Source organism: Pagrus pagrus (assembly GCF_965226575.1).
Source record: "Pagrus pagrus genome assembly, chromosome: 5".
In the NCBI taxonomy this organism is placed as follows: Eukaryota; Metazoa; Chordata; class Actinopteri; order Spariformes; family Sparidae; genus Pagrus; species Pagrus pagrus.
In genome coordinates this window covers 18,809,447-18,824,396 of record NC_140189.1, presented here as the reverse complement: position 1 = coordinate 18,824,396, position 14,950 = coordinate 18,809,447, and the positions used below count along the sequence as shown (strand labels likewise).

The following is a 14,950-nucleotide window of genomic DNA, read 5'->3' as shown; positions in this document are numbered from 1 at the left end:
TGACTGAATTAATGGACATGAAACACAAGTGACTCACTCAACTGGCAGGTACAACCTGCTGCGCTGTCCAGGATAGATACTTTTACTACTACAAAGCGACGTGTGTGTGTGTGTGTGTGTGTGTGTGGCACGTGTGTTTGTGGTGCCAACCAGGCCTCAGTGTATACTACGCAGCAGAATAAACAAGTCTGTCTGTGTTCACAGTCTGTAATTAAAGCCGTATAAAAGTGCACACGCATGCAGTAACAGCACACGTCATGGCCCTCAGCGGCTCTGTTTCCCTCAGCCCTCAGCATGGGCCTGACAACAGCTGACCTAAACCACCTATGCCTAACTTCTCTGCACATATGAAACATAAAAACAAAGCATTAAAAAAAAAGATGCACAGGCATGGGCTGCATAGCTTGCTTCATACAATGGTGCTGAATGTGCAGCGTACAATAAATGCTGCGCAATAACATGCTGCTGCTGCTCACGTCTGCCCTTTGCAGTCGTGCTTTGTCAAAGCTGGATTAGCAGAGCAGCGCCATGTATCAGCCACTGCAGGGAGATTTGATTGTATTGGCTTATTTTGAGGGGTAATCAGACCTCCCAATGGCTCCACCACCACCACCACCACCTCAGCCATAAAAATAACCTAGACATGAGAGAAGACCACATCATGTTGAATCCTGCCAGAGTTTGGCCTGAACGCAGACATACTCCGGTGGCCCGTAATCTACCGTGAGGTGAGCTCATCGAGGGAGAGTCAGCCTCAAGACCTCACAGCTCAAAGATGACAGCTACCTGTGCTGGGCAATCAAATGAATTCTGGGGCCAATGCATCACATTTTCCTCCCTAAACATGCTATTTTGTTTGGATTAGAGGGTCAATCATTGCCTTCCAGTTGTAGGGGGCTTTTCTTTGCTATATGCTATATGTCCAGATCTATACGTTCAACAGAAAGCCTAGTATAAACAGCTCAAGCTGTGATTTGTATATACATGAGTGAAAGAATGTAAATGCTGACACAGGAAGGCTTGTATGTATGTCGAATGGTGGGGAGTGTGCATCTGTGCGTCTCACCACATTCATGTGTGTCTGTGTGTACATGCACATGAGCTTGAGAGACTCTTCATTATAGTTTCTGACCAGATTTTGCCCTCTGGTGGTTCAATTTGGGCAGCACTGTTTATGCATCCCCTTCCTCGACAAGTGAAAAGCATCACTAACAGCTGCACACAGTAGATGAATGATGAGTTTTTTTTACCGTTTAAATGCAGAAATGTGCTCCAGATGAAAACCACACTTTATAGCGTACACTTGGAGATTTAAGGAGAAAAAAAACTGCAGGTAAGTAGCTCAGATGGACGCCTGCTGCAGCCAAGCATTAAATGGAAGGTTGTTGAGAGGACTAAGCCAAGGTGAATAAATCACTCCACACTTACACTGTGTGTGTTTGTGTGTGTATATCCATGCATATATGTACGTCCCAGTGTGTGCGTCAGTCACCAAACAGATCCCCTTGGAGCCAGTGATGGTCCAGAAGTCCCACGCATTTCCCATGCTCACTCACACCAAGCAGCGAGTTCCACCACACACACTCTCACTCCTCTCTCTTTCCCTCTCTCGTTTTCACCCTGTCATGTCCTCTTCCCCTCTCCTTTTCATTCTCTCGCTCCAGTCGTCACTGATGCCGTTATCATCCCACTTTGTTTTCAGCTGATTTTCAGCCTGACCTCATCTATGGTGGAGAATAATTACCAAATGGGGACACAGTGTTTTAACAGTGATTTCGAGGTCAACGACTCGCTCACGTTTTCTGGTCTTATTTGTTCTCGGCTGTGAAACTCGCCAATGTTCCTGTTCCACCACCCCCCCCTCTTTTCTCTGACCCCTGTGTATACATCAGTCCATAGTGAGATTTCTTTAGGAGCAATCATTGTAATCTCACACTGTCGGAGGAGTTGGCGGGGCACTGCGTCTTGGAACATGCTGTGCTAGATGTTAAAGAGTGGTGATTGCGGAGAATGTGGCATGGTTTTGCAGAATGCCAGCCTATTAAGTTCAGCCATGCCAAAGCTATATTTGTGCTCCAACTGCTCTGCTGAATTGCAAAGTAGAATGTACTGTACATTTTTTTCACATGAAAACACAAGAAAATGGCTTCAGCTTGCAAGGAAAAGAGGTCTAACAGGTAGGACATACAGATACAGTTTTATCGTGAGGTATCGCTAGTTAACCTCTAAGAAAGTCTAATGACGGTCTGACAGAGAGGAAGTAAAGGTGGTCTTTGCTTTATTTTGCAGTACAGTTTTCTTTTAACGTGTCGCTAATTAACCTCCAAGAAAGTATAATAAGGTGCCAAGAAGAGAAATGGCTTTAGTTAGCAAAAAAAAACCCTATAAAAACATGTATCACGACCTCATAATCATTGGAGTTTTATTGGAGTGCGCAGTCTGAGCGGCTGCTAAGTGGCCACATGCAGGTTTCATTAGTGTGACCTGGTTAGGGGACAGTGTTGGAGCAGGTGGTCAGTGGTAGATAGGGCAGAGAGATGGGGACCCTGAGCGAGTAAAGCGCAGGGCTAACAGGAGCTGCGCTGGTATTCCACTCACCTTGAGTATGTAAAACACTATCCCTGTGGAAGCAGCATGAGGCGTGGGGGGAAGGGGTCGGACTTTTCTTCCCTGCCTGGACATGGATCACATAACTGGGCCAGCATGGGACGACTGAGCCTGCCTCAGCTGTCGAGGCACAAACTACTCTTAAACATTCAGATCGGCGTGAGCTTGGCTCAGCGTGTAAAGACACCCGTTTCTGTCACTTCATTGATTTTATTTTTAACAAGGAGAGGTGACCAAATCAAGATGACCCTCATAGGTCCCATTTTAGTGCAGTTTTAATTAAATCAGACACATACATGAATCCACACCCATCACTACCCTATTCATTCCCCAGTAACACCCATCACTGCCCCTACGTGTCAGTTTGAAGGAGCAGCATTCAGGGAATGTAAGTCATGTCGTACGTGCCTCGAGGTTGCCACAGAAATTAAGCACATAGGTGTAAAGAAATGCCAGTCAGCCTCTCCATGGCTGCCTCAGTTCACCTCCTAGCAGTGCGCTGGCGAGGCCTGGGACCCAGGAATGCTGTGCCCATCTGTCAACACGGAGCTGCCTTCCCTGGCAGATGCCACAGAGAGGATTTTTGTAACCTGGCCCTGGGTGGATTTCATAACCTGGCCTGGCAGTATAGCAGAGGGCCCACGAGCTGCAGGAAGATTATGTGCTACCCTAGGATGGAGCTGAATACATGTGTGTATACGTGCGTGCGTATCCCATGAAAGTGGGTTGAACTTGAGGCTGATAAAGACACAAAAGAAGTTTATTTAGGTAGAATTTATTGAGCTATCATCTAGAAAATATCTAACATCTACCTGCGCTGCACTCCTCCACTCGCGTTCTGTGCTCATCTATCTGTCCTGCCCTCTCCTCCTTCACCTTCTCCTCCCCCTCTCATATCTCTTCCCACCACTCCTGCTCTGCTCTGATATTTATAATGAATGGTGTTCTCTGTGTGGGGCCTGAATGTGTGTTTGGTGGAGCAGAGGGTGCACCACCTGAGTGATGATTCTGTCTGCCCAAGTCTCTCTCTACCTCTCTCTCTCTCTCTCTCTCTCTCTCTCACACACACACACACACACACACACACACACACACACACACACACACACACACACACACACGCCTGACCTGCTGGGAACACAGGGTCTTGCTGTATCAGGCCTCTGTGGCAGGGGCAATTAGAAAGGTCCAGACGGAGCACAAGCTCTCTTCTCATACTGTCCCCATTAGAGAGGGAGAGACAGGCAGTGAGGAAAGACAGGAAGAGGACACGCATTAACACACTGTCTCTCTCTGTCTCTCTCTCTCTCTCTCTCTCTCACACACACACACACACACACACGCAGTGTCTGTACAGTAACCTTACTCAGCCCTGCACTGGTTAAGGTGACTTGGTGGCATGGTGTGTTATAATTAGCTCGTTTTTTTAACTCCTCAGCTGTGCTTTGACCTGCTCAACAGACGTCTCAGTGAGTGCCCGAGACATGGGTCAGGCCATCGTCTTGGTTTCCCTGATGTCCACCGTCAAATCCTGAAAATAATGGGCCGGAGTTGGATGAAGCAGTGTCCGATTTGTGCCAAGATGACGGCACAATGGTGGATGCTCTAAATGCTGCACAACTTACCACACAATTAGAAGTGATGAAAATGGACCCAGAGTCACTGAATGAGGTGTTTATGTGTGTGTGTGTGTGTGTGTGTGTGTGTGTGTGTGTGTGTGTGTGTACCACTAGAGTTTTTGCACATGATGATGCCAAGGACTCAGTGGCCTGCCTTGCAATACATGCACGTCACAGCTAACAGTGTGTGTGTGTGTGTGTGTGTGTGTGAGAGAGAGTACCTGATGGGTGGCTCATCCCTGAGCTGAGACGTGCACAGAGACCAGTGCTGTTTCCACGCTGCCTTTGTCTCCACATGAATTATCCATTGGGCCAAGTGTGGTAATCAAGCTGCTGCGGCAAGCCTTATTACAATGTTGGTCATTTAGCCTATTAGCAATGCTCTTACCTCATTTCTTGGTCAACTCCAATTGCATGGAAAACGGAGCAGTCAGCATGTTAAATGGGCTCTGGGATAGCTGGGTGTATTAAGGGCCATAAAGCGACAGCAGCTGATACAGCACAAGCAGGCTCGCCGCATGATGAGCGCCTGAAAACTAATATTTAAAGAGTGGACAAAGGAAGACACAGAGCTAAACTGTATATACACAAACAGGCTGAGCATTAGGGAAATTATATGGCTCCTAACACACCAGTGAAGTATAATTCAGAGCTGAAAAAGTCCAGAAGAACAGATCAGATGAGCACACTGTGTAGTCAGTCTCATTTGTTGTAAATACAATCTGAATGGGATTTCATAATATTATAAAATAATCATTTGACGTTTCATTTATTCAAAAAGACGTAATGACTTGAGCTGGCAAACTACTATGTGATGCTGCCCTCCTCTGGCCACTTTGTGTACTAACACAACAGAAGTCACATTCAAACTGGCACAGCAGATTAAACTGCACTCCAGATGTAATGTTTAGTTTATAAAATGTATGTGTCAGGGACCTGAACATTAAGACTTTAATCTCATCACATCACACATCTTTTTGTATTTGGATGTGCATGAAAGAATGAAGTCGGGCAACCCTTTGGTCAGGTTTAGGCACCAGAGCTACCTGGTTAAGTTTAAGAAAATATCATTGTTCTCATTAAAACAATGTTCTTATCTGAACCCAAACCAACAGTTTAATCAGATAAGTTCTGTCTATTGTCAGAACAAAAGGCCTTCAGTGCAATTATCTATCAGTGACTGTCAGGGTTTTGGGATAACTGACTGTTGGAACAATCATAGCATCATCTCAGGTTGTGTTTGAGACTTCAATTGGTGCTTCTGGCCCGCCATCATGAAGGATGTCTTGGTTTGTTTTTATCTGCTGAGAGGAGTGAAGAAGGAGGATCGAGCAAGGACAGAGACAGTCTTTTATCAGACCCTTTAACCCTTTTTGTAAAGACTTGTTGCTTCTGATCCGGGTTGCTTTGACACCGACACTTCCATTCAGGTGTCGTATTACTTCAAGTCTTTAAATTTAAATACACAGTATGCAATTTTTGCCACCAGGGGTCTCTCACTCAAATCGAAACAAAAGACATATGTAGAGTGGGATCAGGGGAGTAGTCGTCGCCATTGAAAACTAGCACCATTGCTCATGACAATCTATCTATGCGACTCAGAAATGTTCTTGGACGAGGTTTTCAAGTTTTATTCACGTTATGTTTAGTCACGTTCGCCAGCTTCCTTCCTCGCTCTCTGACTTTGTCCCAGAAGTTGTAGTGACAGGCGACCAAATGAAACGCCTCGAATAAAATGACAGATTTCTCTGGGTTTGAACATTGTTGGAAACATTTGGGATCATTTAACGACACACCTCAACAAAATATTGGACACAGGTTCTAGTTGTTAGATGTTTTAATGCAGAAATGTTACATATTATATCTTTAATTGTTGTTTCTGATGCTCCGTCTAGGGCAGAGACATACAGTGGCACTCAGTGGCTTTGATGCTTGACTCACACAAAGGACTAAAATTCTGGATATCTCGCCATCTGCTGCTTCAATTTTGACCTCCACCGTTACAATACTTACAGGAACAGCCCTTCAAAATCCTTCCTTCATATCCACTTTGCATATACTGTATCAACAGGGCACAACCTGTCCCTTAAAATCCATTCATCAGCTCATAAGCTACAACACAGCAGTTTCCCACCACCGACCTCAAACATCAGCTGTAGACAAAACTAAAGCAGGCACAGAGTAAGAAGCATCCTATTATGTCCCCTGAGGGCCCTAACATCACCTTGAACTCAGTGGAAGACTGTGTGAAGCCTTGCCAAGCCTGTTAACATGACCTGGCTTGAGTCTGTGTGAGTGGTGCAGAGGCAGATGATGGAGCGTAGATGAAGGGGATGCTGCTCCCTCCATCACAGACAAGACAAACGATGCACGGACAGACGGCACTCGACATCGCTAGTAGTTAGTGTCCAGTTACAACAAACTGACTCCGGACCAGCGGATGCTTTAAATGATACAGTGTGAACGAGCTCTGCCACAACAGGACCTCCGCCACGATCATTTGGCCGGAGTTCAGGTGTGTTCTTCCAAAGGCCACATGGGGGTGGTGTAACTCCCTAGGGAGTGATGGAGAAGGCAGAGGGAGCTACAGATTTAACTCATCCAACAGTAGACCACATCAGTCATGTCCACACAGGAGTTCAGCTTATAACATCTCCACCACAGTTACTAATAACATCCAGAGGTGGAGACAAAATGTGAGATGTAGTTACAAAGACACGGCCTTGAACTGGAAGTAAACAAGACAGTCCGGAGCATTAACTGATACGTGGGGGACAAGGAAAGTATGATGGGAAATATGATATATGATGATCTCTTGACCACAAAGATGGAAAAACACAGCTGGTGATATGAATTTACAATGTATCAGGATACTGAAAGAAACTGTGATGTCTTACGTGAACATCATGCGAGTCAGTTAAAGGTTTAGGTTTAACTTTGAAGCTGATTTAATCAACGACAGTCAGTATTTATTCTAAATTAAGAGTTGGACTGAAGCTGATTGAATGACAGTGATGGTAATCTGCATTTTCGATGAAAAGAAACACTGTTTTACGGTTTAATGATACCATCCTGTTTAAAGCAGACTGAAATCAAGAGCTTTTTATGGTTTAATTTAAAAAGTGAACATTTCAGATATGAACTATGTAGGTTTTTCGGTCGTCTATCAGATTCTGTGAATAACTATAGTGATGTGTCATCATACAATTCATTCATTTAAAAAGAAATAAATCTCCTTTTTTTTTTACATCATTTTATTTCAAAATTTGTATCATTTCAGGACAGGTTATCTATATATTTCTTTCTGTCATTTAAAAAAAAAAGTTTTTATCATTGCTGCATGTGGACTCTTGCACATACAACATATTCATACTGAAGTATAGTATTGGTTCAGAAGTTTGCATTAACTAATGTTTGTGTGAAATTGATTTATTCAATATGTTAAATTGTTGGATTCCCCATTTTAATATCCTCCTTTTGTTGGTGTCGCATGATTTTATGAATGATTTAGTGTAGTAATTAAATCAATATTATGTATGTAGCCCAAAATCACAATCACGTTGCCTCAGTGGGCTTTACAATCTGTACAGCGAGCGATATCCTCTGTCTTGACACCCTTGATTCGAGTGAGGAACAACTTGCCGCATTGAAAAAAAATACTGTTAACAGGGAAAAAAAGACGGAAGAAGCCTCAGGAAGAGCCGCAGAGGAGGGACCGTTCTCCCAGGACAGACAGACATGCAGGAGATGTCACATGTACGGAACAAAACCAACAAAATCAGTTTATACATTTCAATGACAGAATATCTGATACAAGGAAATTATATAAAATAAGTGTCACCGTGTTGTTAGGAAAAAGTCTCCTTTTGAAAAGTTAATGTATAGAAAATATGTAAAATTAGAATATAATCTCATTGTCCACCGGAGAGGAGAATTATCTTTTAAAACGTTCTAAAGAAGCCTTTAATACATCCACAGACTGTGTCTTCTCTAATCTAGATTACTGCCGACAGACTCTCTATATGTACAAAATCACAGAGCATATCACCGCTTTCCCTGGTTGCCAATGAAGTTTAGAGTTTTTACACATTTCACCATCACAGATCTTGTGGCTCTGTATGAGCCGGGGTGTCATAAGATCCTCAGGCAGGCACTTCTACATTAGACGCATCAGGAGTGGACTTCTTCAGTCCTCGGAGGCGCCTGTCTGCCTCGTCGCTGCGCTTCACAGTGTGTCCTCGTATAAATTCAACTCTTAAAACTTCTCTTTCTTAACTATGAGGTCAAAATTGTGTTTTGTTTAAATTTCACTTTATTCTAATGGGTTACTTTATTCATGGTTATATTTCTGTATTTGTGTCTGGGTGTGAACATTTATATAAATTGGTGTTTATGTGTAGGACTGTATATGTGCACAGATGCAGCCGAATACTAAAAACATGTATATGTGTGTTTACATCTAGGTTTATGCAGGAACATATTTATGTACGTGTTGTGTGTATGTTGATGTGTTTATGAATATGTACTGCACATTTATATGTACTTTCAGGCTTCTTTTAGGCCTGAAGCTTTAAATGTTTTGGTTTTAATTGTACAGCTGATTACTACCCTCGTGTTACCATTTGTTTTGTGCTCGTTTCTTTTTTCATGTGAGCTTCATAAGAATGTTTCAGGGGCTGAAAGTAACTGTATGCACTCTTCCTCATGTATCATACTTCAACATTTTGAGGCACTTGTTCTTTATTTCACAGTTCCTCAGACTTTCTTCATTTACTCCTCAACTCTCCAACTTTTTAAGGGGAAAGTTGTATTTTCTTTTTTTTTCTTCTTCTGACAGAAAAAGTTAGTTTGCAATTTGGGATCACATAATAAAATACACATAAGGCTGAAAAAGTGACTTAAAAAAATTGAGCAAACCGATCACCTCAAAGTCACCAGGTTAAGTTGAATAATCATTTTAAGTTGTTAAAACTTTTAAGCTCATACCACTTAAATGTAATCGTCTACTTTACTTGGTAATTCTGAGGTAATCGGCTTCCTGACTTTTTAAAAGTAAAGCCAACTTTTAAAATTTGCAGTGCACCTAATAAAATACGAGATAAAACGGTGTGAACGAGCCTGTAGTGATCTGTGTAGTTACAAGTAAATCCAGCCGAAGGAACCAAAATGTTAACATAAAGCTTATAGAGTAATAATATAAAAGTAATTCATCATGTCCATCAGGATAAGGGCTTTGATGGATTATTTAACAACTTCTGCATACACACTTTTGAATGCAAGAACACTTGATCGGCCTGTATCCACCACTGCAACGCACCGAGCGTGTTGAACTGGTAGTGGTGCTCACCGGCTTTGGAGGAGAAAGTGTAAATCGTTTGCTGTGTCATTCTTGACCGGATTATATCCTCATTAGTCTAATCACTAAACAGTGGATGGATCTAAATCACCAAAAGGCTTCAGGACAGAGAATACCAGCGGCGTCCTGCGCCACCAGGAACGTTTAGACAGGAGACAAAAATGTTAATTTGGGTCACACACACACACACACACACACACACACACACACACACAAGGAGAGGCTCCCGACACGCAACCCTCAAAATACCCAAGCGTTCGTGCAGCGGAAGTTTTTAAGCAACCTTATCTGCAGCTTTATCTGAGCTGGAGATGTGCTGCAGAGAGACGGGTCAAAGGCGACCGCAGGGCTGCTGCAGCTCGGAGCATTAGGGATATGAAACACATGCCAGACCTGTCATGTTCAATTTACAGTCGACTCCATCGTTTACCATCCGGCAGAACTGGAGACGTGCGTAATTTGCCGGATGATTTGTCATCCCGCAGGATAAATCGTTTTGAATTCTGAATTTCTTGTTGCAATTAATGACACAAAAACATTTCACTCAGGCCCGGTGTGAATCAATCATGATGAAAACATCTCTCCCCGTGTCTTCTCCTCCTCCCCACCCCGCGTTTACTTTATTTCGCCAATTATTACAGCAAGAGCCGAGCCAGTGTTGACTCTCGCTGCGTCTGAGAGAGATTTTACGGCCATTCATCAGCTCGCGAGGCGCACAAATAGTCTTTAAAACTATAAACACTATCGCTGGTCGGAGACAGGGGGACCCATTTACCCCGTGGCTGTGCTAAACGCTGAAGATAAAACAAACGATAATACTGTCTGTCTCCTGTGACCGTCTCCACAGGCATTAATAGCGGGTTTAGTGCCAACCGTGTTAGGGGGGGGGGAAGACATGCGGGCTATGCGTCATTACGCACAGTTGTGTCAGTTTTACTGCCTCCAGGGGGAATGATTTGTGCTTTGTTATTGGGAATCTATAAATTACTGATCGGAAGTAATTGCTTGTCTTGAATTTGCAAAAAATAAAATCTTACTCCCACATCGGTTGAAACTTGGGTGTCACATTTGGCACATCTTCAGGATAACCTGGCCTGCAGCGTGGGTGGGAGTGTGTCCGTGTGTGTGTGTGTGTGTGCAGGTTTGTTGTCATCTGTTATCACGTCCTGATAACGCAGACAGCGGCTCCAGCATCTCTTGGACGCAGACAGCAGAGTGTGTCGCTCCTGGTTTCAGGTTCCGTGTCCGGGGACCCCGGCCTGTTGTCAGCTCTCCGTCTTTCTTGACGCTCGTCTGCTCCGTTTCCCGTCGGATGAGGGCCGGGGCCGACACGTGCACGCGCATCGTCAGGCTAATCAGACACGTTAAGTTAAATAATGTAGATTTGGCCTCCTTAGTCATTATTAGTCACGTTTTTAAGGACACGAAGTTAGATAAATTATTTCTCCGGGTACTTAAAGATGTGTGTAAACATCCGCCCAAACGCTGCGCGTGTAGATTTAAAGGGGCACTATGTAGTTTTGGAGAAGAAATTCAAACTCAGGATTTTAACATTTCCGATATGAATGAGGTTATAATACAAACTCAGAAATAGTTAATGTGTCCATAATTGAATAAACAAGCTGTTCTCAGAGGAAAATAAGATCCCCAGAACACTGTTTGAAGATAGAAAGGTGGCAGGGTCCGCCACATATAAACAAAGTGAAACAGTATGAATATGTGTTGTCCTTTAAGATCAGTTTGTTGAGAAGAGAGTTTGTTTAGTCATAAAAAAATCAGTCAACAGAGATATTTCTCTTCTGATTAAAATGTCTTCCCCAAATCTACATAGTGCTCCTTTAACTGGAAGCACTTTACACAACTTACATCAGTACTGACAGCTTCAAAATCCGTCAAATCATTTATTTAGTTGTTTACTTCATGTATGACTTTTACTAAAAACAAAGCAGAAGAACATCAATGTTTCCCACCAGGATTAATAAAATGGCTGATTTAAAGCAACATTTCTGACAATTTAATTTGCTTTGGAAAGAGAATTAAAAGCTCTGGGCTGGTGCAGGTTGGGTGTATTTGCACTGATTGAACACACACACACACACACACACACACACACACACACACATATAGAGCTATAACCAGACATCACTTTACGTCATAAAGTGGGAGTACCGGTGGCTCCATACAGAGGGTCCCACTGGCTCCCTCCCTCCTCCTCCCTGCGTCACCGGGAGGAGAGGGAGGCCAAGCAACAACCAAAAAAAAAAAAGTTTGGAGACAGGGTTGACATTCAAAATGCACACTTCACTCAAGATCAGTCTGCTACACCAAACTAATACTTAAATCCAGTAAATATTACCAGGAAGGAGAGAGAGTTTGTTGACTTCTCCTCTGCTGCCTCCACATGACAGGTTAATAGGTGACTTTTGGAGTTTCTTGGCAATGTTTCCCAGCCCCAGCAGCACGTCCACTCCCTTCTCTGTAAAGGATATATTAAACTTGGAGCAGACTCATGACGTTATGGTGTCTTCTCTGGACGTGTCTTCTGGCATGGACTGCTGCACCGTGCCGACCTCCTCCTCCTCCACCTCCTCCTCCTCCTCCTGCATGCTGGCCCGCCTGAAGCAGGAGCCTCTCCGGGACATGTCCGCCGCCGCCTCGCTGTTTGGAGAGGAGCTCCACGAGTCCAGAGCCGGCAGAGGCAATGCGCTCAGCTTTGCTGCTGCCTTTTATGGGAAATCTCTCCTGGAGATGGATGTGGTTAAGGACGGGAAATCAGACGCGTTTGAGGGGAAACGGAGAAAAGGTGAGCTGATAATGAGAGGATGATTTTTATTTATTTATTTGTTTGTTTTTTTGGGAGGCCTGCGCAAAATTAGGCCCACAGGCTCCTGTTTGATTTGTGCAAAACGCAAGAGATGCTTCAAAATAAAATAAAAGAAATAACACTGATACAGAAAATAATCTTGTACACGAAACAGGTTTTGACACCAGATAATAAAAAATGAAACAAATCTAAATGTTGAGTTGATGGTGAGCGTTTCCTTGCAGGCCTGTTGACACTTTTTAATGAAATGTAGGAAAAGAGAATCAATGCAAAAACTACAAAATGTAAAACCGAATATATTGAATTTAATTACGTGTTTCACGTGTTACATTTATGTAAACTATGTTTTTTAAGGGCTCACTGAACGCATCACGGGTGGCCAGGGAAACTGAGCCACCAACCAGAATGTGTAAAAGCAAAAATAACAATATAATGCAACATGTATGGGATGCACGCTGCGTTTATCACTGCTGTGAGTCGTAGAAGAAGTAAAAATACGTTTAAAAACTGTGAAAATAAAGAACCATCCATCCCTGTGACCAGAGGTCATATTTAATGTCCATCCTCTCCCCTCTCTCTGCTGTATTCAGAGGAGTTCAGTCCTCCGGCCGAGCCTGCGGACGACATGAAGCCCGAGGATCCGGACCGACCGAGGCCGCGGAGGCGCCGGAAGCCGCGGGTCCTCTTCTCCCAGGCGCAGGTGTACGAGCTGGAGCGCCGCTTCAAGCAGCAGCGGTACCTGTCCGCCCCGGAGAGAGACCACCTGGCCGGCGTGCTCAAACTCACCCCGACCCAGGTGAAGATCTGGTTCCAGAACAGGAGGTACAAGTGCAAGCGGCAGAGGCAGGACCAGAGCCTGGAGATGGTGTCCCTGCCGCCGCCCAGGAGGGTGTCGGTGCCGGTGCTGGTGCGGGATGGGAAGCCTTGTCTGGCGGCGGACGCGGCCCCCTACAACCCGTCCTCCTACAGCGTGGGTCACATCAACCACTTCACTTATAACAACTACCCGGCGTTCAGTAACTACACCAGCCCCGGCTGCAACACAAACTATGCGTGTAGTTACCCCGCAGCCACGATGCAAACTATGCAGGGATCCTCCGGCGGCGGGAGCTACGTGAACTTCGGTGTGGGGGAGCTGAGCAACGTGCAGAACACGTTCTCCTCCGGTAACGGGCCGTTACATGGCATCAGGACATGGTAACCTGCAGACCACACACTCCAGTCACCTGTGAGGTTAAACGGGGCTGTTTTCTGACCGCATGTGTTTTTAAACGTGTCGAGACTTTGCGGAGTTTGTGTAACTTCTCCTGTATTTAATGATTTACCTTGGGTAGTTTTTCGTTTTGGATTTCAGCACCAGTATTTGTCTGAATAGTGTAGATACATTTTTATTTATTCTCGCGACATTTCAGCCCAAATTAATACGATTGAAAAACAAATTGCAACTGCAGTTCTTTAAATGTTATCTTAAATCTTAAACCTGCCTCACCATTTTCTATTTTTATTATATTAGAAACATTTTGACACGCGAAAATTGATTGTTAAATATTTTTTACCTAACAATCAGACAGTGACTATAAAAACATGGTAACAATTTAGTTTGTAACAATTGTTAATTTTATGTAGGCCATAATAATAATAATAATAATTATTATTATTATTATTATTATAGTGAATATAGTTGATATAAACTTATTGAAATGGCTTTAAATTGTTTAAGTTAATAATGAGCCTCTAGTTTGGCTGTCAATCCATAAATCATTGAAAATACAAACAATAATATTAGGAAAAAAAAAATTAAGCCACATTATATATAATATGTAATATGGAAGTATGACAATATATTGACAGCATGTAATCCATGTCTCCGGGTCACATACTGGTTGAACTGGTTATACAATGGATCAACATAAAGGGGCCCAACATCTGTACGGCCCTCATATGGTTTGTGTCTGGTTAAAATGTTCAAGTGGCTATTAGGAGGCTTCCTTCAATATGCTTCAACAAGGTTAAAAGGTTGCTAAAGTTTACACATTTTACAACCCGCTGTCAGCCACATGTACACTCCACACATGTTTAAAGTCACTGGGCGGGAGGCGGCTGTGAGCCGTGACCTTGAACGGTACTGAAGGTTTTGTTAAAGTCAGGGTTTTCTGATTTAATCAGTGTTTAATCTGTTTTTAATTCTTTAGAAAATGTTATGATTTTTGGAAATCGTATTGCTCACACACGCTTTTTCTGTAGAAAAAGCGAAAAAGCGTTACCTGATCCAAGATATTCATCTATTTTTGGACATTTGATTATTAAACACTTTCTTTTTGAAACTTTGGCTGACTCATTAGTCTGTTTTATTTGAGAAGTTCAACTGGACTCAGAATGAATGTCATTATCTACTCACGCTCATACAGATGGAGAGTTGGGTGAAACATTTCTGGAGCTTCACAGCAAAACAGTGTTGCAGCATTTTCCTAGACAGCTGAAGCAGATGAGGAATTGTTTTAAAACAAATAAATAACTGAAATAAAAAACATAAAATGACTCCGT

The 14,950-nt window shown here is 43.3% G+C and overlaps 1 protein-coding gene across 1 annotated transcript; it reads left to right on the top strand.

Annotated features, from left to right (window-relative positions):
- Positions 1 to 12,021: 12,021 nt before the first annotated feature.
- nkx2.5 (NK2 homeobox 5) lies at positions 12,022 to 13,607 on the top strand (the record flags this gene model as incomplete). Its single annotated transcript, XM_084352996.1, has 2 exons — positions 12,022 to 12,385; positions 12,997 to 13,607. 2 exons carry the CDS (start codon positions 12,022 to 12,024, stop codon positions 13,605 to 13,607), a joined length of 975 nt encoding a protein of 324 aa, XP_084209122.1.
- Between the last annotated feature and the right edge of the window lie 1,343 nt (positions 13,608 to 14,950).